General features: G+C 46.8%; 2 protein-coding genes across 2 annotated transcripts; both read right to left on the bottom strand.

Annotated features, from left to right (window-relative positions):
• Positions 1-9,915: 9,915 nt before the first annotated feature.
• Positions 9,916-10,687, bottom strand: PtA15_6A593 (uncharacterized protein; the record flags this gene model as incomplete). The annotated part of the gene is made up of 2 exons (XM_053170314.1): positions 9,916-10,197; positions 10,646-10,687. The coding sequence occupies 2 exons, from the start codon at positions 10,685-10,687 to the stop codon at positions 9,916-9,918; spliced, it is 324 nt and encodes a 107-aa protein (XP_053021518.1).
• A 4,170-nt stretch (positions 10,688-14,857) lies between these two features.
• PtA15_6A594 (uncharacterized protein) lies at positions 14,858-16,820 on the bottom strand (the record flags this gene model as incomplete). Its single annotated transcript, XM_053170315.1, has 7 exons — positions 14,858-14,887; positions 14,980-15,051; positions 15,116-15,308; positions 15,366-16,015; positions 16,083-16,380; positions 16,490-16,589; positions 16,733-16,820. The coding sequence occupies 7 exons, from the start codon at positions 16,818-16,820 to the stop codon at positions 14,858-14,860; spliced, it is 1,431 nt and encodes a 476-aa protein (XP_053021519.1).
• Positions 16,821-24,519: the final 7,699 nt, after the last annotated feature.

The raw sequence follows: 24,519 nt of genomic DNA on the forward strand, positions 1-24,519 counted from the left end.
TTTGCGTGGAAAGAGGGCGGCTAGAGTTTGTTCGTCAGAATCAGGGCAAATTAAAAGCGGATTTGTACAAGGGCATTGAGGAAGCAATTTGCAACAAACTGGACATTACAGGCAGGAAATTCATATTGCCTTTGACTTTCATTGGGTCGCCAAGACACATGATACAAATGTATCAAGATTCTATGGCAATTGTGGATCATTATGACAAACCATCCCTGTTCATGACAATGACAGAGAATCCTCAGTGGCCTGATATTCAAACTGCCCTTGACCCAGGGAAAAAAGCTTCTGACAGGCCTGACGTTGTAACTTGCGTGTTTCGGCTGAAAATGGAATGCCTCATTGAAGATTTGACCAAAATGCACCGCCTTGGACGAGTCCAAGCCCACGTGTTTTGCGTTGAATTCCAGAAACAAGGGCTGCTGCATTGTCACATCATGCTGATGCTGCATCCAGCAGACGTGCCCCGCACAAGGGATGCTATTGACGCAATTGTGACGGCGGAAATTCCTTCCCAAGATACAGAACCAGATCTTTATAATGCTGTTAAAACACAAATTATTCATGGACCGTGTTCCACCGTCAGGGGATGTCTGGTTGACAGGAATTGTACCAAGGGATTTCCAAAACCTTGGCAGGAAGAAACAGTAGTGTCAGAAGATTCTTACCCTTTGTACCGGCGTAGAGACCTGGGCCTGAGGGTGATCAAGAATGGCCAGACTTACTCAAGCCAACACGTGGTGCCGTACAACAAGTACCTGCTCCTTAAGTACGACTGCCATATTAACGTGGAAGTACTATACAGCATCCACACAACCAAGTATCTGTTCAAATATATTTGCAAAGGTGTTGATTGGTCGGCGTTGGAACTTAAAGAGGCAGACAAAACCGTCAAGTTTGTTCATGGTCGTTACATTGGGCCTTGTGAGGGTGAGCTATCCATATCCAGATTCCATTTACACAAGCTTGGGCTGATGAAATGTCTGGTCATAGCGGTGCATCGTTTGTTACAATTTCCGATCACAGACCGGTATCCAGCAGTGATGCGTTTGGCTCTACACATGCCAGGTCAGCAGACCGTCTATTACAGAACGGCTAAAGGAGCTCGTCAACAAATGTTGTCAGGAATGGCCGGCATCACAACCTTAACCAAGTTCTTAGAGTTAAACATGAAGAATGCATTCGGATACGGCAAATTTGCACGGGAATTACTTTATACAGAAATACCGGACCATTTCTACTGGGCAAGGACAAAGGAATGGCTTGCTCAAGAAACGCCTTCAGACACAATTGGGCGGCTGTATTTCGCCAGTCCAACAGATGGAGAGCGATACTATCTACGAGTCCTTTTGCTTAATTTTTGAGGTCCAACGAGTTTTGAAGATCTTCAAACCGTTGGCGGAATCAGATACCAAACGTTTAGAGAAGCCGCCAAAGGGAGGGGTTTATTGATGAGTGACAAGCATTATGATGCATGTTTGGAAGAGGCGTCCTCTTGGATGCTGGGGCATGGTCTTTGAGCTGTCTTTTGCATGCTACTGGTCAACAGCCCTTCAACAAATCCCGATTGTCTATACTAGAAGTTTAGAGACAAATTGGGACACAATTGTGTATACAAGTTGCAAACGCTTCTTCCAATGATAGAACCATCCGCTGAGGCAGCTGCCAGTTTGTGTGACTTTTTGATTGACAAATGTCTCATTGCCAAAGGACGGACTTGGGACAGCGTTGGACTACAGCCGGTAACACAAATCAACTGGGACCTGTACAATTCCCATGCCTTTGCTTTGGGTGTTATCGGGAAACAGACGAGTTGGGCAGACGTAGATAGACTGAACCAAGGTCAGAAAACTATTTACAATCACTTTATCAGGAAGTTAGTGACTCAGCAGACAGTGCCCATGTTCATTGATGGGCCCGCGGGTTGCGGTAAAAGCTATCTACTTAACTCAATGATTGCTTATTGCAACGGCAACAGAATTGAAGTTATGGTTGTTGCTTCTTTGGGGGTCGCATTGATGGTCCTTGATGGTGGAGGGACCGCACACTCAAAACTCCAGATCCCACTTAAGGTGAACTCGTCTTCACACGCCAACTATGACCCGCGTACTGTATTAGGCCAGCAACTCCTCAAGCTGCGGGTTCTAATTTGGGACAAAATTACTATGACCCACCGCTCTGCTGTGGAGATGATTGACCGGTCCTTGAAAGACCTGCAAAAAGACAACTCACCCTTTGGAGGAGTACAGGTTGTGTTTGGAGGCAATTTCCAACAGACATTGCCAGTTGTACGAGGTGGCAACATTTTTGCCCAAGGAGCCGCAAGTTTGATTGCATTGTATTTGTGGTCCCATGTCTCACGGCTCAGGTTGTCGGAGAACATGCGGCTGGCGACAGGTGGCAGTTGTGGTGGAAATACAGACCTGCGCTCAAGGGAGTTTGGAAAGTGGTTGCTAGGTATAGGATCAGGGACTGGAATGAAATGTAATACAGAGGCTGTGGCCCTGGACAAAGTACACGTGTTCAGGAATTGACTCAAATTGGTGGTACTCGAAGAGTTGGTCAGGTTTGTTTATGGTGATCTAGGTTTGGTTCTTGACGTTGGCCGCGCTGAGATGAGCATAGGTTACTACATTTCTTGAGCGTTATTGACACCGTTAAACGTCAATGATGATTTGATCAATTCCCTTTGCCTCAACCGGCTTCTGGGGCGGTGTCTTGTGGTTCAAGCCATGGATCAAGTTCTTAGCAACACCAACAAGACAGTGGGTACGGAGATTTTGGCCAAGATTGTGTTGCCTGGATTTCCTCTACCTTTCCTCCGCTTGAAGGAAGGGATGCCGGTTGTTTGCCTCCGGAACCTGACAATAGGTACAGGCTTATGTAATGGTACTAGGTTGATAGAGGTCGCTATCCCTAAGGTTAGCATCATCCACAAACCGGATGAAGTGTTTGGAACGAAGTTTTCACGGTATCAATTCCCAATTAGCCCCACTTTTGCAATGACTATCAACAAGGCTCAGGGTCATACCCTAGGCCGTGTTGAAGTTTTTTTACCAAGACCAGTTTTTGCGCCCGGTCAGTTGTATGTGGCTTTGTCAAGAACCACAAGTGTTGACGGGCTGATGGCAGGCTTAGTGGAGGAAAAGAGCAAATTATGTGGCACTTCCAACGTTGTTAATCTAGGTGTTGTGAAAGAAGGGGTGGAGTAGTTGTGTTTTATTTGCAGGACTTCCGCAGTGTGTGTAGTAGTGTTTTGTGTGCTTGTGTATATTATGTAAAGGGTTTATTTTTTGTCTTCCTGATACTGTGTGAAATGTACATTATTGCGCGTGTGCATAGCGTGGGCGTGACAGGGTGGCGGTGGGGCATGTGCGTGGGCCACGGCGGAGCCGCGAGTTTACTAGGATTGTTAAAAAAATGTTGAAAAGCGCCCAAAGTTTCATTATGTACCTTTACTGACCACAAAACACCTAAACATAGCAGCTACAATCTGATCAGTTTCCAAATATCACTACTTTGGTAGGTTCTTAGTGTTTCTGCCACCATATCTCATCCCAGCGTGGGAGTTATTCTGCAATGTTATTACTAAAATGTTTAAAATCCCCCAAAGTTTCATTACCTACCTTTACTGACCACAAAACCCCCCAATGTAGCAGCTACAGTCTGACCGGTTTCCAAATATCACTATTTTGGTAGTTTCTTGGTGTTTCTGCCACTATATCTCATCCCAGCCTGGGGATCCTTCTGCCACATGGTTGGAATCCTTCTGCCACATGTTGAAGAAAATGTCTAGAGGCCCCCAAAGTTTCATTATGTACCTTTACTGACCACAAAACCCCCAAATGTAGCAGCTACAGTCTGATCAGTTCCCAAATATCACTACTTTGGTATTTTGTTGGTTTTTCTGCCACTACATCTCATCCGAGCACGAGAATCCTTCTGCCATATGGTTAGCAAAATTTTCACAAGCCCCCAAACTAGATCTCATCCCAGCGTGGAAATCCTTCTGCCATATGCTTACCAAAATGTTTAGTGCCAGAGGCACTATTCATAGTGCCAGAGGCACTATTCACCGTGCCAGGGCACCAGAGGCACTATTCACCGTGCCAGGGCACCAGAGGCACTATTCACCGTGCCAGGGCACCAGAGGCACTATTCACAGTGCCAGAGGCACTATTAACCGTGCCAGGGCACCAGAGGCACTATTCACAGTGCCAGAGGCACTATTCATAGTGCCAGAGGCACTATTCACAGTGCCAGGGCACTATTCATAGTGCCAGAGGCACTATTCACAGTGCAACCGTGCCAGGGCACCCAGAGGCACTATTCACAGTGCAGAGGCACTATTCATAGTGCCAGAGGCACTATTCACAGTGCCAGGGCACTATTCATAGTGCCAGAGGCACTATTCACAGTGCCAGGGCTCTATTCATAGTGCCAGGAGGCACTATTCACAGTGCCAGGCAGCATATTCATAGGCCAGGGCACTATTCACAGTGCCAGGGCACTATTCATAGTGCCAGGGCACTATTCATAGTGCCAGAGGCACTATTCATAGTGCCAGAGGCACTATTCATAGTGCCAGAGGCACTATTCATAGTGCCAGAGGCACTATTCATAGTGCCAGAGGCACTATTCATAGTGCCAGAGGCACTATTCATAGTGCCAGAGGCACTATTCATAGTGCCAGAGGCACTATTCATAGTGCCAGAGGCACTATTCATAGTGCCAGAGGCACTATTCATAGTGCCAGAGGCACTATTCATAGTGCCAGAGGCACTATTCATAGTGCCAGAGGCACTATTCATAGTGCCAGAGGCACTATTCATAGTGCCAGAGGCACTATTCATAGTGCCAGAGGCACTATTCATAGTGCCAGAGGCACTATTCATAGTGCCAGAGGCACTATTCATAGTGCCAGAGGCACTATTCATAGTGCCAGAGGCACTATTCATAGTGCCAGAGGCACTATTCATAGTGCCAGAGGCACTATTCATAGTGCCAGAGGCACTATTCATAGTGCCAGAGGCACTATTCATAGTGCCAGAGGCACTATTCATAGTGCCAGAGGCACTATTCATAGTGCCAGAGGCACTATTCATAGTGCCAGAGGCACTATTCATAGTGCCAGAGGCACTATTCATAGTGCCAGAGGCACTATTCATAGTGCCAGAGGCACTATTCATAGTGCCAGAGGCACTATTCATAGTGCCAGAGGCACTATTCATAGTGCCAGAGGCACTATTCATAGTGCCAGAGGCACTATTCATAGTGCCAGAGGCACTATTCATAGTGCCAGAGGCACTATTCATAGTGCCAGAGGCACTATTCATAGTGCCAGAGGCACTATTCATAGTGCCAGAGGCACTATTCATAGTGCCAGAGGCACTATTCATAGTGCCAGAGGCACTATTCATAGTGCCAGAGGCACTATTCATAGTGCCAGAGGCACTATTCATAGTGCCAGAGTGCCAGGGAACTATTCACACCTGCCACTGTGAATAGTGCCTCGGCACTGTGAATTTTGAGTTTTGGCAAACCAATTCCTTGGTTCCAAACCAATGAAAAAAATGATCTCATCATTGGTTTGGGACCGTATAGCTCCCTGACCTGATCAGGGGGCCAGCCCCCCTTGTCAATGGTTTGGGACTGTATAGCTCCCAGAGCTGACTGTGCCAGCCTTCCCAGCCCCCTGAGCTAGACCACTACACCCAGCTCACCCAGCTCCCTGCACCCCACCACTCCAGCCAGCCCACCCAGCTCCCTGCACAAGACTTATACCCAGCTCACCCAGCTCCTTCCCCACATACCTAAGCCCAGCTCAACCAGCTCCCCAAAACCCACCAATATAGCCAGCTCCCAGCCCACCCAGCTCCTAGATTACAAAAAACCAGCTCACCCAGCTCCCCAAACCAGCCAATAAAGCCAGATTCCAGCTCTCCCAGCTCTCTGCACCACATACCTATCCAGCTCACCCAGCTCCCCAAAACACACCAATACAGCCAGCTACCAGCTTACCCAGCTCCTGCATTACACACAAAAACCCAGCTCACCCAGCTCCCCAAACACCAATACAGCCAGCTCCCAGCCCACCCAGCTCACCCAGCTCCTTCATTACACACAAACACCCAGCTCAACCAGCTCCCCAAAACACACCAATACAGCCAGCTCCCAGGTCACCCAGATCACCCAGCTCCCTGCACAAGACTCATACCCAGCTCACCCAGCTTCCCAAAAAACACCAATACAGCCAGCTCCCAGCTCACCCAGCTCCTGCATTACACACAAAAACCCAGATTACCCCACCCAGCTCCCCAAAAACCACCAATACAGCCAGATTCCAGCCCACCCAGCTCTCCGCACCAAATACCTACCCAGCTCACCCAGATCCTGCACTACACACCTAAAGCCAGCTCACCCAGCTCCCCAAACCCCACCACTACTGCCAGCTCACCCAGCTCCCTGCAACACACTCATACCCAGCTCATCCAGCTCCTTCACCCCACACATACCAAAATCTGCTCTGTGCAATTCAACATTTATGTACCTAAGCAACGTTTTCTGCCCTTGCTTCACAGACAAATCAGCAGATATAGATGTGGTTTTAGAAGATATCTGCTGGAACTGTTGTTGATAGCCACCAAAATGGCACTGCCTTCTGCTTCATGGCAAACATGGGCAAGCTACACTAACTGTAGGATTTGTGTGATGTAGTGTAGCACAATTCAGCTAACATGGAAGGTAGTGCTAGTGGAATTCTGCTGAATGAGCACTACAGCTACGCGCACAGCACACAGACAAGCACCCCCTAAGCTGAGCAACAGCCAATCTCAGAAGTTTTTAGGCACATTTTGCTGCTCAATTTGCTGTAACCTAGTGTGAAGCAGCTTATAGGTGTGCTATCACTACAGGAAAAAGGGTGGCTGTTCCCAGGGGTTAGCTAACAATTAGTATCCCTGTAGTGTAGTTTAGGGTTTGATGAGCAGCTTTCTTCCAAGAAAGATTTTGATTTTATTCTGAGCTCCCTACTGTGAGACATGCAGCTCCTGCCATTTTGCTTTCAGCCCTTCATATTTGCCCCTCCACCCAATCCTCAAGAGGTATAAACAAATCTAAGTTCACTAAAACCTGTAACTCATGGAACTTTGGTTCAAGGGTTTCCCCTCATCAAAACCAAAAAAACCATGAGTTTTAACTCAGTAGGGCTGGCGCGAATCCCGCTAACCAGTACCCTAAGCCCCCATTGCCTTTGACACTCCCCTGTGGCTTTAAAGTGCCTAGGTGGGGGAGCGTGGGGGAAAACCGTTGGTGAAAATGGAGGCCCTATTTATATTCTTTTCTACTGGAAGGTCTTCCTTCCAGTTGGTAGGGTTTACAGCCCTTTTGACAGGAAGGGATTCCCTTCCGGTCAAAGGGGCTCTACAGCCTCTTTGACTGGAAGGATTCCCTTCCGGTCAAAGGGGCTATACAGCCTCTTCGACTGGAAGGATTTCCTTCCGGTCGAAGGGGCTCTACAGCCTCTTTGACTGGAAGGACTCCCTACCAGTCAAAGAGTGTAGCCCCTTCGACCAGAAAGGAATCCTTCCAGTCAAAGAGGCTGTATAGCCCCTTTGACCGGAAGGTAATCCTTCCAGTCGAAGATGCTGCAGAGCTTCTTTGACTGGTAGGGAGTCCTTCCAGTCGAAGAGGCTGTAGAGCCCCTTCAACCGGAAGGGAATCCTTCCAGTCGAAGAGGCTGCAGAGCCCCTTGGACTGATAGGGAATCCTTCCAGTCAAAGAGGCTGTAGAGCCCCTTCGACCAGAAGGGAATCCTTCCAGTCGAAGAGGCTGTAGAGCCACTTTGACCGGAAGGGAATCCTTCCAGTCAAAGAGGCTGTAGAGCCCCTTCGACCGGAAAGGAATCCTTCCAGTCGAAGAGGCTGAAGAGCCCCTCCGACTGGTAGGGAATCCTTCCAGTCGAAGAGGCTGTAGAGCCCCTTTGACCGGAAGGGAATCCTTCCAGTCAAAGAGGCTGTAGAGCCCCTTTGACCGGAAGGGAATCCTTCCAGTCAAAGAGGCTGTAGAGCCCCTTTGACCGGAAGGGAATCCTTCCAGTCGAAGAGGCTGCAGAGCCCCTTGGACTGGTAGGGAATCCTTCCAGTCAAAGAGGCTGTAGAGCCCCTTCAACCGGAAGGGAATCCTTCCAGTTGAAGAGGCTGTAGAGCCCCTTTGACCGGAAGGGAATCCTTCCAGTCAAAGAAGCTGCAGAGCCCCTTCGACCGGAAGGGAATCCTTCCAGTCGAAGAGGCTGCAAAGCCCCTTCCACCGGAAGGGAATCCTTCCAGTCAAAGAGGCTGCAAAGCCCCTTCCACCGGAAGGGAATCCTTTCAGTCGAAGAGGTTGCAGAGCCCCTTCGACCAGAAGGGGATCCTTCCAGTCAAAGAGGCTGCAAAGCCCCTTCGACCGGAAGGGAATCCTTCCAGTCGAAGAGGCTGCAGAGCCCCTTTGACCGGAAGGGAATCCTTCCAGTCAAAGAGGCTGCAGACCCCCTTCAACCGGAAGGGATTCCTTCCAGTCAAAGAGGCTGCAGAGCCCCTTCGACTGGAAGGCAATCCTTCCAGTCGAAGGCTGCAGCAATGGTGAAAGGCTGCGCTGTGCTACAAAAAGCGCCCGTTTTAGCGCAGCGCAGCGGGCACCCACTACGTGCCCGACCCAAAAAGCTGTGGCGCAGCCATAAACCGCTGCGCTACGGCTAAATGTAGCTCACTTGCGCTATTCCCCAGGTGAAAAAGCGCAAGCGCAGCGGGAAAAGCTGCGCTTTTGAGCTAATATAGTGCAGCGCAGCTGAAAAAAGCTTTTTGGCGCTAAAGTTGCGCTGCATGCGCTTTTCTGCTGTGAAAGCGCAATAGCGCAGCAGCTCTGATTTGTTTTGAGGCGGCAGCATAGCCCACAGTCGAGGTCTTGGATATGATGGATCCCAAGACCTCTGCTGTGCGCTGCAAGAGTCTCCGGAGAGGGTGGCCGCTGGCTTTGCAAATACCCCTTGGCTCCTCCAATTCATACATCCCGCTGTGGTTTGATACCTCAAGCTCTACTTCCCTCCCCTTCCTCAGTCTGTCGCCCCCATCATTTGTTCTTTCAGAGTTTTTGCTTCTGAATTTTTTTAGTTATGGCTGCCAAAGACAAAGACCCCAGACAATCAACCCTCCAAACAATCCCGACCTCGCCAGTGATCAACATCAATCAAACCGCAGATAATCTTCCCGTATGCGCACCCCAATTACTTGCAACTGTCTTGCTTGTCCTGCGAGCTCTGCTTTGGTCAAAAAAACATTCTATGGCGCAGAAAAGGTGTGCTCATCAGGTCGGTCTATTCTTTTGGTCCAAACAATCAAGCACTGCATTAGCAGCCACATGGGGCTGTGAAACAATGTTATGTATACTTTTCCTCAACACTGATTCATTGTTTATTTCAAAATCATCTGATGTCCCCAAATGAAATGATTTCACTTATTGAATTATATTTCTTCAGTGGCTGTGAGGGAGACTTTGCAATAGTGTCTGAATTAAACCTGATCTTAATGCACAGTCTGAGGCAAGCAGCGGCGAAGCCGCCCTAAAAGTCTAGTATAAGGAATGTGGACTTGGTTAGTAGTGCAGATCCATCTGGTTCAGTCTGGGTAGATCCTGCCTACATTGCTGGCCTGCTGAGGCAAGCCTGGGACATGTATGTAACAGGTGTGTTACAACAAAACCCTGTGAATTGGTCAAGGTGCCACCGGCACCGGCACAGGCACCACCAATCACCCAACAATACCACCAAACCACAAATCACCCAACAATACCAAAAAACCTCACTCCACCAAAATTCAAACTCATACTCACTCCACAACATCCACAATGGTTTCAACTCGATCACATGAAGAAGAAGCACTAGCCACAGGAGATGGAATAAGTCAAAGAGGCAGAAGGTGCAGCGGACAAGGCAGCATACAAGGTACGGGACAAGGCAGCAGACAAGGCGGCAGCAGAGGCGGCGGAGGACGTGGTGGCGGACAAGGCGGTGGCAGAGGCGACGGAGGACGTGGCGGCGGATGAGGAGGTGGCAGAGGCGGCGGACAAGGCGGCAGTCAAGGCGGAGGACATTGCAGTGGACAAGTCACCGGCGATGAGGGTGGAGAACTGGGTAGGGGGAATGGAGGTGGCAGAGGAGCTCTGCAAAATGACCAACAATCCGAATCAGAGTAACCACAAAATCAAACTGGAAACCAAGAACAAGAATCTCACACTTTTGAATTGACGTTGGAAAATTACGAGAGCCAGTTAAGCAAGTGGAACAAGACTCAACTCCAAAAAGTTTTAGAAAAGCAGACCAGACCATCAAACCAAATCCCAACCAATGTACAAGAGGCGCTCCAGTTCCACAAAAGAAACTACATAAAGTTGAAGTTGATGCTTGCATGCATTGGCAACATCTCTGAAAAGACCATCAACTTGTTTTTGTAAGTTTAACTAGATTAATATCATTAACCAAATCCGCATCAACTGAAAAAGTTCATGTATGGCATTCCTAGGGGCGAAAATCAACCACCACAAAAGAAAAGCAACTGGAATCGATATGTTGCATTAAGCATGGACAGTGGGGAGATACCAGGTCCGTAACTCTTATGTGAAATTGTTTTACTATCAAATGATTGATGAACATTGGACTCCAGTGCCTCCCAGAGGATGCTCAGAATAGTTTGGATTTCTTGGGATAAAGAAATACAAACTGAGAGAGAGGAAGAGAAAGAGAAAGAAAGAGAAGATCAGGCCTAGACTTTAAGTCTTTATTAATTGATCTGGGCTATTCTCAACCTGGAAAAGTGGGATGCCAGCTGTGCAAGGCCAAGAAAGAGTGCAACAGCCTCCACTCACAACAAGGAAACGTTGGTGGGATTCAGAAGTAGGGTTAATACTCTGCTCTGGTTTTGTAGGTCTTAACCAGAGATAAACTTTTGATCTTTTAAGATTGGAAGAGTTGAAGAAAAGAAGAAACAATCAAGATCAACAGAGTTTCACTCTGGATAAGCAAGGTTCAGAGAAAGAGTTTACTTACTGTCAATATCCTAGGCGCCTGTGACGGTAGGTATACTGGGAGTGTGGTAATCTCTTTGGTGGTGATCCTGGGTTATCTGGGGTGTGGTTCTGGTGTGCTGAAATCTGTAGATCCTCCTCAGGCAAGGAGGATCCTGACTTCAAAAATTTTCACAGTTTGCTTATGTAATTACATATGTACATGTGGTTTGGCGCGCCTGGTAGCGCTGACACGTCACCACTGCGCATGCGCGCCACAACTCAAGAACTCAGGGAAGGAGTATAGTTACAAAGAATTGATAAGTTGTAACTAGGGTTAAAATTGCATGAGGAAACAGAAAATGAAGTCAAAACAATGATATCTCTTAAGATGAAAAAGATATGAAGTAATTTCATATGTAATAAGTAGAAAAGAGGCAGACTTTAGGTCAGCTGTGTTGACTCTAAGGCTGACAAGTATGAGGTGGACAACAATGGCATAGATGAAGTGGAAGACAACGACAACTATCAATTGGTTTCTGTTCTTACTCCGGATGAACAGTTGTTGTATAAACCTCTTTATGAGAATCTAGTCAACCATGAAAAGGTTGCAATGGTGTTGGATAAGCCTGCTGAAAACAGCACCAAAGTTGAAAGAAACGCGCTCAAACATGTTATGCGGATCAGTGCAGAGTTGATTAAAATTGTCTTCTTGGATTAATTGATCAAGATACTGACACAGGCTGTCAAAGCTGTTTACTCTTTCAAACCTTTACAACTTATTGTTCTATCTGTTGTCAGCCACCAGAAACCCAGGAATTGGCAGATTCTGCAAAGAGATATCAAACAATCAGTTTTGGCTTGGAGTTGCCAAAGACTATTGGGCTGCCAAGGAAACCTTTGAAGCATGTAGTCATGGAAGGGATATTCAAAGGATTGTACAAAGATGCTCGGTTCAACAATCTTCCAAATCCAATCCCTCAGCTAGGTCAGATCCTCCCCGCGCAAAAAAGGCAAAACATTCTGATGAATTACGATCACAACTTTGTGCCAAACTTAACAGTCTGCTTGGTGAGTAAACTTTCAAGTCTGCAGTTCCTCTCATTGAATAAATTTTCATGTTCTCTCTTTTATCCCACAGATGAAGCATTAGGCCAAAATAAAGTCAATTTCCCAAAGCAAAGAGACCCTATGGGGATTGTAACAAAGGATTGTCCAATCAGAAGATTCTACTCTGAGTGAGGAAATCTTGTTGGTGGGATTAGAATCCATGCACTCTGAATATAGAGAAAGATGGCTGAACGACATTGAGAGTGGAGCTTTCCAAATCATTCCTTGACTTGAGGAATAGTGGTCACTCTTGAAATATTATTTGATATACCACCAAAAATATTGTTGTTTTTTTTCTTCTAAAAGATCTATTTATTGTATCTTTCTTCACACAGAAGATCCAATTGCTCTATTTTTCTCATATTGGTTTCCTTGACTGGAAAGAAGTTACTCCAATTGTGAAGAGTAGATTGAAGATATGGACCAAAAATGTTGAACAAATTCTTAATTTTTCCACCCTATTGATTATATGGAGCTCAAATGTCAGATAACAAACAGTTGTTGCATTTTAGGAGATGAAAAGGTTTTATTGCAGAAAATTTTGGAATGCAGCTAACATAAAAATGTGACTACTTGTTGGATAATGAGTCGATTTCCCTTTGTTTTTTGTTGAGTTTAAACTCTTCTTTTAAAGAGTTGGAGACTTGCTCTGAAGAGTATTTTGGATAAACAGGAAGCCAGTACAAACTATCACTCAATATCTGTTGGTTGTAATGAGTTTCAGTTTGACTTCACTTAAATTGAATAAGTAATACCTGAAGTGACTTACATTATTACCTGCTTTATGTGCAGCACCACAAGCAATTGCCGATAATGAAGACAACCTACTCCACATGGCCAGAGAATATCACCTTGGTTCCTGGACATCTTTGGAAAAGTAAAATTGGGAAACCCCATGGAAAGGAATACAAAATGGACCATGGAACAAATAACCATGCAATCCTGAGTATGCCACCCCAAGGGATGGGAGAATAAATTCACCGCCTGGATGGTTTCCAAAAAAGAAGACGCTATCCATCAAGAGGGCATTGTTCACATCCCTATGGGTGTAAGGCTGCAAGTTTACTGAGATGGTTTGAGCTGGAGGAGGATATTCATGATCAAAAACAATACTTTTGATGGGCTTCTGAGAAACTTACAAGCTACAATTGGATTGTTTTCCTTTTCAATTGCTTCTTTGACTGCAGAAGAGCGATTTTTGGATAAAAATTCAATTGCACGCTCCGCAACTGAAGAAGATTCTCGGATGAAGGTTTTGTTGATCCAATATGAGACCTTTGAATAGAAGAATGTATTGTATCGGAGTTCAACAAGGCCTCAAAAAGCTGCACAGGTTTCAGACCTCATTGGTTCAGGAAGGTGTGGTTCTGGTTTGGATTTCCATGCTTCTCCATGACCCTGCAACATTTTGGTCTTGATTTGGTGAGTTGAACAGGGGATTTTCTTGTTGGCGGCTCCGGCAGAAAGTGGCTGGTGGGCGTAAGGGTGAGGTAAGTCCTTAGAAAGTATTTTTGTCTATGCAATTGACTCACACTACCCAATCCAAATCCATAGGCCTGAAACGAGCATGTTGAATCCTTGGCTTCTTTTGAAGAACGAACATCACCTTTTGGGTTCAATGATAGCGGAAAGGGTGATTGTGGCGCAGTGTTTCCATTTGGACCAACTCGGACAACAGCTTGTTCATTGATTTTGACCACATTGTCTGATACAAATTTATCCAAAGTTTTTCGGGCCCTGACCTGTAATAAGAAAACAAGCTTTAGATTCATCCTACTTATCTATTCAAAGTCATCAGTGTATTACATCAGGAGGCATGTGAGCGGTTTGTTGGGCAGAGGGGGGCTTTGGAGGAAGCCCAACTCCAACACAAATGCCACCTTTGTCAATCAGTACCACCATAGAATCTGTTGGCAATACCTCACACATTCCTTCCAGTTTGACTGAATACTCTAAGAAAGAATTGTATGTTGGAAATCGGAGGCAAAAGGGTTTTGGGGTGGCTGGGTCGGTTTTCAATTTTTCTTTGTATGCCTTGATACAAGCCTTGACCAATTTAGCTTCTTGAACAATTTGGCTCATCAGCATATTTTGAGGGGGGTTCAACTCAGTAAAAGCCCCCTCAATCATTTGGATGATCTTCCTGATGTGGTGTTTGGCATTGAATTCCTGCATCAGAAAGACTGCCAGTAGATCAAAATCGACATTCCTTTTGATGGCCCCAGCATGTTGTTTCTGCAGGAATTGAATTGCTTGCGAGTTAAGGCTGGCTGTGTTAGAATAATCGGAGCCACGTTCAAACAACACCAGGGTCTTGCTAGAATCTATCTGTATCCCATTCATATTGAAATCATTTTTAATTGTCAGCTGGGCCCCTCTAAAAGTGATGGAAATGTTTAAAAGTGTAGGGTTCAACACCGCCTTGCCTTTGCAGCAATTTGCCATTGAACCCACAATGTGCTGGTAGGTGAGGACTCGCACTTCATCCTAACAGCACACTGCACACTTGAAAACATCCACCAAATTACAACAAAGCCTTCTGTATAGCTGGAGAAATTCACTTACTGGAATTTAAATTCAATTTCTTGGCTGGCTTAGCCCACCAAAGACCAAAAAAAATAAACTATCAGAATTTGTGAATGGGAACTACAGTCAGTATATGCAATTATCAGGATAAGTACGCAGGGTTGGGTTTGGGTGAGGGCAAGATTCAGGGTGAGATGTTGATTGAAAAGCCGCCCTGAAGAACAGCCCACACCAAGATCAGCGGTTGGTTTTTTTGGTGAGAAAAAACTGCATAAGGGAACGGAAAAGGGACTGAAGTATACGTACTGGAGGGCTGGTGATCCATTGTAGCATGGGGTGCTGAGCGGTTTGGGGGGCGGTGTGGAGGAGAGCCTTGTGCTGACAATGGTGGAGTTGAAGATGAGGGTGGTCCAGGCCTATTGGGTGAGGATGGCAGGCCAACGAGCGTGTGCATGGGCAGGACAATGAGCGTGATGAGGTAGAGACGGATGATGATGAAGTCTTGGGCTTGCTTGGCCAAGTGCAGGCCAACGCGGAGGATGCCCAGGTAGGCCAAATGGGCATTCAAGAGTAGAGTGTCGTAGAACGAGAGCGCCTGGCTCAGCCCAACGATATGGTCTGTCTCGCCACCCCCTCTCTGGTCAGCTTCCCTTTTTCTGCGATCGTTGGTGGAAGGGGGCAAAAAAACAGACCTTGCAGTTTGCCCAGGTAGAGCCCAATCTCCATTGACCGGCCCTACGCCTCTCCCGCCCGAGCCCTCCCCCCCACCCGTTGGGCCAACAAAGCCATCGACACTCATGCGCTTCTGGAGGGCCTCAACGGTCTGGTGTTTCTGCGCAATGAGGTGGGCAAGGGAGACAACAAGTCTGTGGTTGGTCGTGATCCGATTCAGCATCCGAGCGCGCTCAATCATAGCTTCCGACTTCAGCTGCTCTGCTGCCCCCCCGCTCCCGCCGCCTGTCTCACTGCTGTTACTACCCCCACCTCCTCCCCCACCTTCCTTCACACGCCCTCGCTGCCCTCGCCGGTGTCTTTGCCTTTCCCCCACTCCTTGAGACTCCTGCATCTTCAGACCTAATGAGTCCGCCAGTAGGTACTCCTCCATCTTGTCTGTCTCCGCCTCGATCAACTCGAGCACCAGGAAAAAATCATCCACGATCGAGTCCATCAGTACGTACGTTATCCAATCTGTGTACATGTCCGTCTCTCTCAGAATCTCGGCAGTCATAAGAAGGGAGGGGGATTGCAACGTACACGGAGAGACGTGGCCGGTGTCGGTGCTGAAGCTATGTATTTGTTCCTTGACACGGTTGATGTGTTTGTGTAAGTTCTCAAAATGGAACTAGAAGAGGACAGGAATAGGATGAGACCCAATGGGCAAGAGGAGGAGTGTAGAAGAGAGACTCAACGGAGATGTCCCTGAAGACAACAAGATACATGTTGACCGCGCCGACGCCTACGCCGTCCAAGGTCTTATTGAGGCTGTGGTCCGCCGTTGTCTGGACGGTCCGGGCACGCGGGTTGGGGCGATGCTCTTGCAGGATGGGGTGAGGGGTGGGCGAGTTGAACTTGGGCCACTGGACGTTGAAGAGGGATGAGGGCAATGAACTGGATGTGGCTGATTCTTGAGTGCCGGGGGTGGAGAAGTGGAGGAGGGCGCCGGAGCAGAGGAGACCCTGGCCGCTCCAGACAAGCCACCAGATGGCGCTGATGTGTGGGAGCAGGAGGGATGCGGAAAGGGTGGTGGGGTTGTGGTGCTGGTGGTGGTGGTTGAGTTGGGGGGCGGCCTGGGCTTCCCGGTTGAGCAGTCGGAGACAATGACGACCCAGAGCCTGGCGAGGGCGCAGACAAGGAGATATCCAAGCAGGATGGCAAGGGGGGCCCATCAGAGCAGGCTGAAGTAGATGGAGCGGTAGCTGGAAAATAAGAACACACATAGCCGTATAAAAACAACATCAGAGGTATCCTATCCCAACCCATCGGATATGAGTGCGGCAGGCGGCTTACCAATAGACTGTTCCAGGAGTCAAGAAGCTGCTGAGCCGGAAGAAGATCTCACCATGTTTCCGCCGGCCAGAGTTTCTCCCAGCGCTTGCAACACCTGAGTGAAAATTGAAGACATTTTTTTCAAAGGGCATAGAGGGCATGCAGAATCCAGGCAAGGACACGACAGGAGATGTGGGATGAATGAAAAACTTACTGTTTGATTTACAATGGGTGGTTGCATTTGGAATTTGATACATATACCAATGGAATGTAGGATAACTTCGAACAACCTATGGAGTCTTGAGTCCGTGGTGTACTCAGGCACCCACCCTCACCCCAAATTTCACCCAAACTCTGGGAGCTGCTGGTGAAAAATTCCTCCAGCATCCATCTGGTTCCAAACTGGGCTGAGTGCAAATTGAACTCCATGTAACAGCAGTAATTCTGAGCAGAGGCTAAGGGTTTCTCTCAATAATCACTCATGATGTATTAAAATCCCTGAGAATGAATAGTAAGACTTAACTGAAGAAACCCATATTCTTACAGCAGATGGTTGGAAATATATAGGTTAAAATCCACCCCAGGCTAGATTATTGAGTTTTAATGGTCATTTGATATTTAATTGAGATAGACTGGGCCCAGCTGACCACATTTTCATAACTAGCTACCAATTGCCCTGTGGAGATCAGGGTTTCAAAAATAAAATTCAATAATATGCCATTGAAAAACTGTGGTGTCCTGGAGGTTCATTTTCCAGAAAACAAGAGTGCATTGAATTGAGAATGGAAAATTTATTGGTATGATAAACAAAATATAATCCAAGTTTATTGAATCCACACAATCGTGGAGCTCAAGATCATGGTTTTGGCCTATTTTTTTCTCAAAAAACTGTTGAATTTACTCCCCAAACACTTCCGAGAGCACCTTGGAATCACCCTCCAGCCCGTGCCGCAGCAACACGCAAAAAAGGGTGGGTCAAAATGAATTTCAAGGAGGGCCTAATCAAGTGATTAGGGCAGCTCCAGGGAGGGGGTAGGACGAAACCAGATCCCCTGGGGGGAAACACACCTCCTCCTCCCTCCTTAAATAGATGTTGGGTTGCCATAGCTGTTTGTCACCCGCGGCAACGCTGCAACAAATCCATTACAGGAATTTGTATTTTAGTGTATTGAACTCAAATGCATTCCCGATACCATGTATTGGTATTGTATTTGTCCTGCAATACAATACATTGTATTTTTGCAGATTTGTATTGGCTTTCCAATACATTTTTTTTTGGCTATCATGTATCAAGGGGGTCGATGCAATACAGATAAAATCCCAATACATTTGACATGTATACATGAGATCATCGGTTTTGGTAGTGGCTGGGCCGGGCCTGACAGTGAAAACCCCTGTCCAGCCCAGCCCATCCCCTCAACCACCTCATGCGGCATCTGGAAAGCAGTAGCCGGTAACCTCTCCACTCTCAATCACTGCGCTGGATGGCATTGCAACCTCCTCGACTCCAAATCACCCCACTGGCCGGCAGCCTCTCCAATTCCGAATCACTGCGCTGACCGGCAGCCTCTCCGACTTCAACTCACTCCACTTCGATATCCACGATGGCCTGTTCCTCATATTCTCCACCTTGCTCACAATCTTGTTCAAGCTGCAGTACTCTTCCCTCCCACTTCCCATCTTGTCAATCTTCCCGGGTTCCAACTTCTGTCAAGTCGCATGCAAGCTACATCTGTACAGGCAACAATAATCGCCAATCCCTCCGTCAAGATACCAAGAATACCAGCTCATTGACTCACCCTGTTTCAAAAAAAACTGCACCTCGAAAGAAGCAAAATGCATCAAAATCCAATCCCAGCAAGCGCCCACGGGTCGAAACTCCTCATTCGGAACGGAATGTCACCCCTGAACCAGATGAGGATGCTCGCTTGATGAACCTGCCTCAAGATTCAGACAAAGCAAATGCCAAGGTCATCACTCTCGCTCAAGCAAAAAAAACCCGAGGAGAAAATTCAAGTGATTTTGACAGTGTCAATTGGTACTTTCATCCTCCAGTGTATGATGACGGGCAAGTAAGTTATTTGGAAGCTATTTTATTCATAAACGGTATTAATCAAATTTTCCTTTGTTTATAGACCAAAGGCCCAAAGCTCCACTATAGATGCAAGTGGTGCTTGCGTACATACAAGAAGGGCGCTCATACTCAATCCAACCTTTACAAGCATTGGGACGGCGCTGTGGGACGCGCACCTTGCTTGAAGAGAAAGAATGCTATTGAGAACGGGGCCCGCTTACCGGTAACAACAAAACAAAAGGAAGCTAACCTCAAGAAGAAACAGGCATTAGACAACATTGTCAAGTCTTCAGCCTTTGAAAACCGAACTCTGAACCAGATTCTTGTAATTTGGCTCATGGACTCGGCACTTCCTTGGATACGTCTTGAGGATGCTCTTCTGGCGATATCCTTCAAATATGCTTGACCTGGTATCAGCCTTTTTTTGCGCACATGGGCAGCATTCAAAGCTCATAAGCTATACATGAACTTGCAGGATAAGGTCATCTCAAACCTTATTGTATGTTTTCTCTCATTCCAACTCACAAGTTCTAATTCTTATTAATTTTTGGCTAATTTTTGATTGGTATTTCTGCATTTTAGTCACTTAAATCAAAAATCACCTTAATCCACGACGTTTGGACTACAAAAGGTAACCATCACGCCTTTTTGGGGATCGCTGCTGCAAGATTGGGTGTTTCACATCTGCCACCTTAGCCTCAAGTACATATCTTGGACTCACAAGGGGAAGTACCTTGCTTTCCCTTTTGCAAATGTTATTACCAAGTCGTCACTCCACAAAAAGATAAGATAATTTCTTTAAACTGGTTTATTATTTGTAGTGATTCCTATCTAACCTACTTTGCACTTATTACATCCTAGCTCAGACAACAGACTTGGGTTCAAACAACCGCACATTAACTGCTGAAGTTGATTGCTTAATCACAAAGAAGACCGGGGTCAATCCGAACCTTAGCGCAAACCACATACAATGTGTGTGTCACAAGATTGCCCTAATTCTGAAAGCAGGTCTCAAGGCAATTGACACCAACCCTGAAGAACTAACAAAGTCCAAACGAAAAACACTTGGCTATGTTCCGATCCTTACCTCGATTGCTGAAGACTTGGGGGTTCAAGACACGTCAATTGCTGAAGACTTGGGGGTGCGAGACAATGACAATCGAACAAGCGACTTTGTTTCAGATGACAAGGACCTTGACGAGGAGGATGGAGAAAATTCTGAAGAAGAGGGGAATTCAAATCAACGTGGGAAAGACTCGGGTAGCCGCCAGACGATCTCAGATATCCTGATCAAGGTCGATTTTGTCATTCAGCGTATCACGTCCTCAGCTTCCAAACGTTTGGAGTTTGATGTATGGCACAGAAAGCTTGACGACACTGGGCCGAATCTCATTGCTGGTTATGGAATTCGTTAGAATGTCAAATGGCAGAGCAGAGATCGTGCTTACCGGGCTCGAAATGTTGTGAACAAGCTCATTGAGAATGAGAAGGACCAACAAGAACGGGACGGTGGGAAGAATTTCTTTCAAAATAATGTGATCGCACGCAAGGACTGGGATGTTGTGAAGCGTCTTAATGATATTCTGGGTTTCAGTATTTCACCTTTCTTTCCTTCTACTTCAATCTATTGTCTGACACATCCATTGTGCATTTCACATAGGAATTTTATTTCATCACCAAAAAAATGGAAGGCGACCATTCGTTGGCAGGCCTGTTACTAGTAGAATACTACTACATCAAGGAATTTCTCCAAAAACAAATCAAATCTAGTACGGGACAAGAATTCAAGGGTATGTTGGAGAAGATGATTGAAAAAACCAAAACTTATCTAGACAAGGCATTGTTCTGTGATGCAATACTGCTTGCCACAATCTTGAACCCATCCTATCAACATTCCATTTTCTGAATCTATTTCCCTTCTTGTCGTAGCTATGCCAAACGATTGATCTGACGGAAATTTGCTGAACAAAAGGCTGAACTTGCCATGGACAACCACTCAAGAGAAACCACTCCGCTACCCTCATCTCAACAACCAGCATCCAACAATTGCCGACCAATTGATGATATTGACTTATTCCCACAGCAATTCGAGTCTCTTATCACTGACGAATTAGCCATATACCTTGGCGGGAAGCATAAACTTCTTCCTTCGCAAGCTGGCCAGTCTCTTGAATGGTGGAAAGTAAGTGACATCCTCCCCATGATCTATATGTTTTGATTAGATTCTAATGTTGAAATTCCGATTTATTTTTATGCAGGAACACTGTGAGGACTTCCCCATTTTGGCTTCCTTGGCAAAGGATTACTTGGCTTGCTTGGCAACCTCAGCAAGTGTTGAACAATGCTTCTCAGCTGCCTCCAACATTTGCGGACGTGACCGAGGTAGCTTGGTACCCCAAACCATCGAGAGATCAGTGAGCTCTCATCAGTGGCTACAGCAAGGATTCCAGGCAGATGGCGACTTTGAAAATTCTCAGGAGGTCATCACACAAAGTTTTGCCAAATTGGAGGAGCACAAATCAAAAATTGTGGTTGCTTCAGGCTCCGCTTAGCTGGTGTTGCAGTTTTATCTTTCTTTTTATTTTCTTTGGTGTCCTGTACATTTGCTCATCCTTTCACAAACTCACCACCCATGTATGTATGCTAGAACACACGAATTAGCAAGAAATGCGCCTGAAGTCTGTTTTAAAAAAAATACAACCAATACTGTATTTGTATTGTATTGGATACCTGATACAATACAAATCTTTTTTGAATTTTGTATTGGGCAGACCAATACATTGTATCTGTATTGTATCTGTGCCCCAATACAATACAGATACATAAAAAATCATGTATCAAAGCCAGAATACACTGCACAATACGCGCCAACACAATAAATGTGACACTAAAGTACATGACACATTAGAAAACATGTAACAAAAAAAAATCCAATACACTGTATATGCAGATACAATACGTGTATTGGATTTGTTGCAGCATTGCCCGCGGCCACCGCCACCACCCACGCCTCACTGTTGATAACAATGGGCTCCCACGCAAACTATCTGGATCAAACTCGTCCGTCTTCGGACCCTTCCCCTCGCCTCGTTGGTTCACAACCAACGCCACGGCAATAGTACCACCAAGCGGTATTAGAGATGTCATCAGGTACCTCTTTGCGGGTACCTTGTGTTTGTGGGCGGGTAGCTGTTGGCGGCTAGCAGGTACCCACCGGCGGGTGCGGGTTTCTGGCCTGATGAGCTGCTACCCCAATACCCGTCTACCTTGCCAAGTGGAATCCCTCATGGCAAGCTGTATACAAACAACCCCTCGCCAAGAGGGATTCCACTCGGTGAGCTGGTATACATATACCAACTTGCCAAGATGGATCCTTCTTGGCGAGTGGGTATACTACACATACACCAGCTCGTTGCCAAGAGGGATTCCTCTTGACAGGCTGGTATGATACACCAGCTCGCCAAGATAGATTGCTCTTGGCAAGTGGGTACACGCACACCAGCTTGTTGCCAAGAGGGATTCCTCTCGACGGGCTGGTATGTATAATGTACACCAGGTTGCCAAGGTGACTTCCTCCCGGCAGGCTGGTGTGCGGACACCAGCTTGCCAAGGTGACTTCCTCCCGGCGGGCTGGTGTGCGGACACCAGCTTGCCAAGACTTCCTCTTGACTGGCTGGTATACATGCACCAGCTCGCTGTGAGGGCTTCCTCTTGGCTGGCTGGTATAAATACACCAGCTTGCCGAGAGGGCTTCCTCTCGGCTGGCTGGTATACATACACCAGCTTGCCGAGAGGGCTTCCTCTCGGCTGGCTGGTATACATACACCAGCTCGCCGAGAGGGCTTCCTCTCGGCTGGCTGGTATACATACATCAGCTCACCAAGAGGGCTTCCTCTTGGCTGGCTGGTATACATACACCAGCTTGCCGAGAGGGCTTCACTCCAGCTTGTCGAGAGGGCTTCACGCCAGCTCGTCGAGAGGGCTTCACGCCAGCTCGTCAAGAGGGCTTCCTCTTGGCTGGCTGGTATACATATACCAGTTCGCCAAGAGGGCTTCCTCTTGGCGGGCTGGAACACGTACACCAGCTTGCCAAGAGGGCTTCCTCTTGGCTGGCTGGTATACATACACCAGCTCGCCGAGAGGGCTTACTCTTGGCGGGCTGGAACACGTACACCAGCTCGCCAAGAGGGCTTTCTCTTGGCGGGCTGGAACACGTACACCAGCTTGCCAAGGGAGCTTCCTCTTGGCGGGGTGGTATACATACACTAACTGGCCAAGAAGGCTTCCTTGCTTACTTAGCCGCAAAAAATCTGCACACCCGCGGGTAGCCGGGTACCTGCTTCCTGCTCCTCAGAGGGGTGCCGGTGCGGGTGCAGGTGCTGAGGATTAGTGGTTTTTTTGGGAGTTACCCACACCTGTGGCGGGTACCCAGGTATCAAGTGACATCTTCATGCGGTATACCCAACGTAATGAGTTCATTCATGTGCAACTGAACTTGACAACACTTTTTTTTTTGATGTTTAGCTTGGTGCCAGCACTTATCCTTGCGATTAGGACTACAAATGCTTGGGGTATATTGCTGATCGCAAGAGTGTTTTCTTGATGATTGATTTCAGTCTAGCACGTTCCACCCCTTGATATGACAGCTTTTTTTTGTTAAATTTTGATGTTTGACAATCTAAATGGCCCATATCTCAGGACTGATAGGCAAACCAGTGGAAACCAACCCCATTGAGGAGTATGATGTGGTGATAAAGACAAACACAAAATGTCACAATGACCACGGTCAAGAATGATATGATTCTGAAAGGATAAAAATGAAACAATCAAGGATTGAATCTAGAAGGCGGTTTTTGCGGGCTGCCAGGGTAGGCCACACAATCACAAAATTGCGGCCATAGTGGTGGCTAAGCCAAGCTTTGTAGATTAAGCGCGCCTAGCTTTGTAGATTAAGCGCAAGCGGTGATCAAGAACTGCAAGCCTCTTCTGGCAGAATTGTTGAGCTTGGGCATAAATGGAAGCAAGGTCGAGAAGATCTGTGATCTATGTTGAGCCCACCCACTTGTTCAAAAAGGATCCTTCATTTTTTCCCCCAAAGAGACTCTCACTCTTGAGGTGATTCCTTTTTTTCCAGACTTGTTTACTATTAACAAAACAATTCCATTTCTGCTGACAACAAGCCCATGTACCAGGATAAGTCCAGCTATGAAGGCACCTCAGCAATCAACACATGTCTTAGGAGATGGGCAAGAAGGCCAACTTCATGCATTGTGTTGTCCAGAAGCTAGATTTTTGATGCTTTTGAGCAACCTTTTCTTGTCATCATCTCACTCCCCGAAGCCTTCAGGCCAAAAGCAGTCAAGTACTTCATCAACCATTCCAAGACAAGGCTGGTTTTCAACGCCTGCCACATCATTCATGAGCTGCACTACAAACATGTGACCTTGTCCATTAAGGTCATCATCTCCGCCAAAAGCACAGGAACTCCAGCCTGTTGAGCCCAAGACTGTCTTTGCTGGGGACCAGCCCCAGCGCCTGAAGTGATTGGACTAACAGCTTGGCATCAGCATCCAAGAAATTGAAGCAAGGATGTTGGACGCAGCACTTTCTTTGGGACAAAAAGTTACACATGTGTACTGAAATCAACACCCTTTCACCAAAGCTTGAAGTTGTTCCCATCCTACAGCTCACATTCTTTCAAGTCCAGCCTCACTGAATTCATTTGGCTGCACCTCTGGGACGCTTGGGATGCTCAAAGGGTTTGCATGAATCAATCAAACCATGGC

This window comes from Puccinia triticina, chromosome 6A, assembly GCF_026914185.1.
Source record: "Puccinia triticina chromosome 6A, complete sequence".
NCBI lineage: Eukaryota > Fungi > Basidiomycota > Pucciniomycetes > Pucciniales > Pucciniaceae > Puccinia > Puccinia triticina.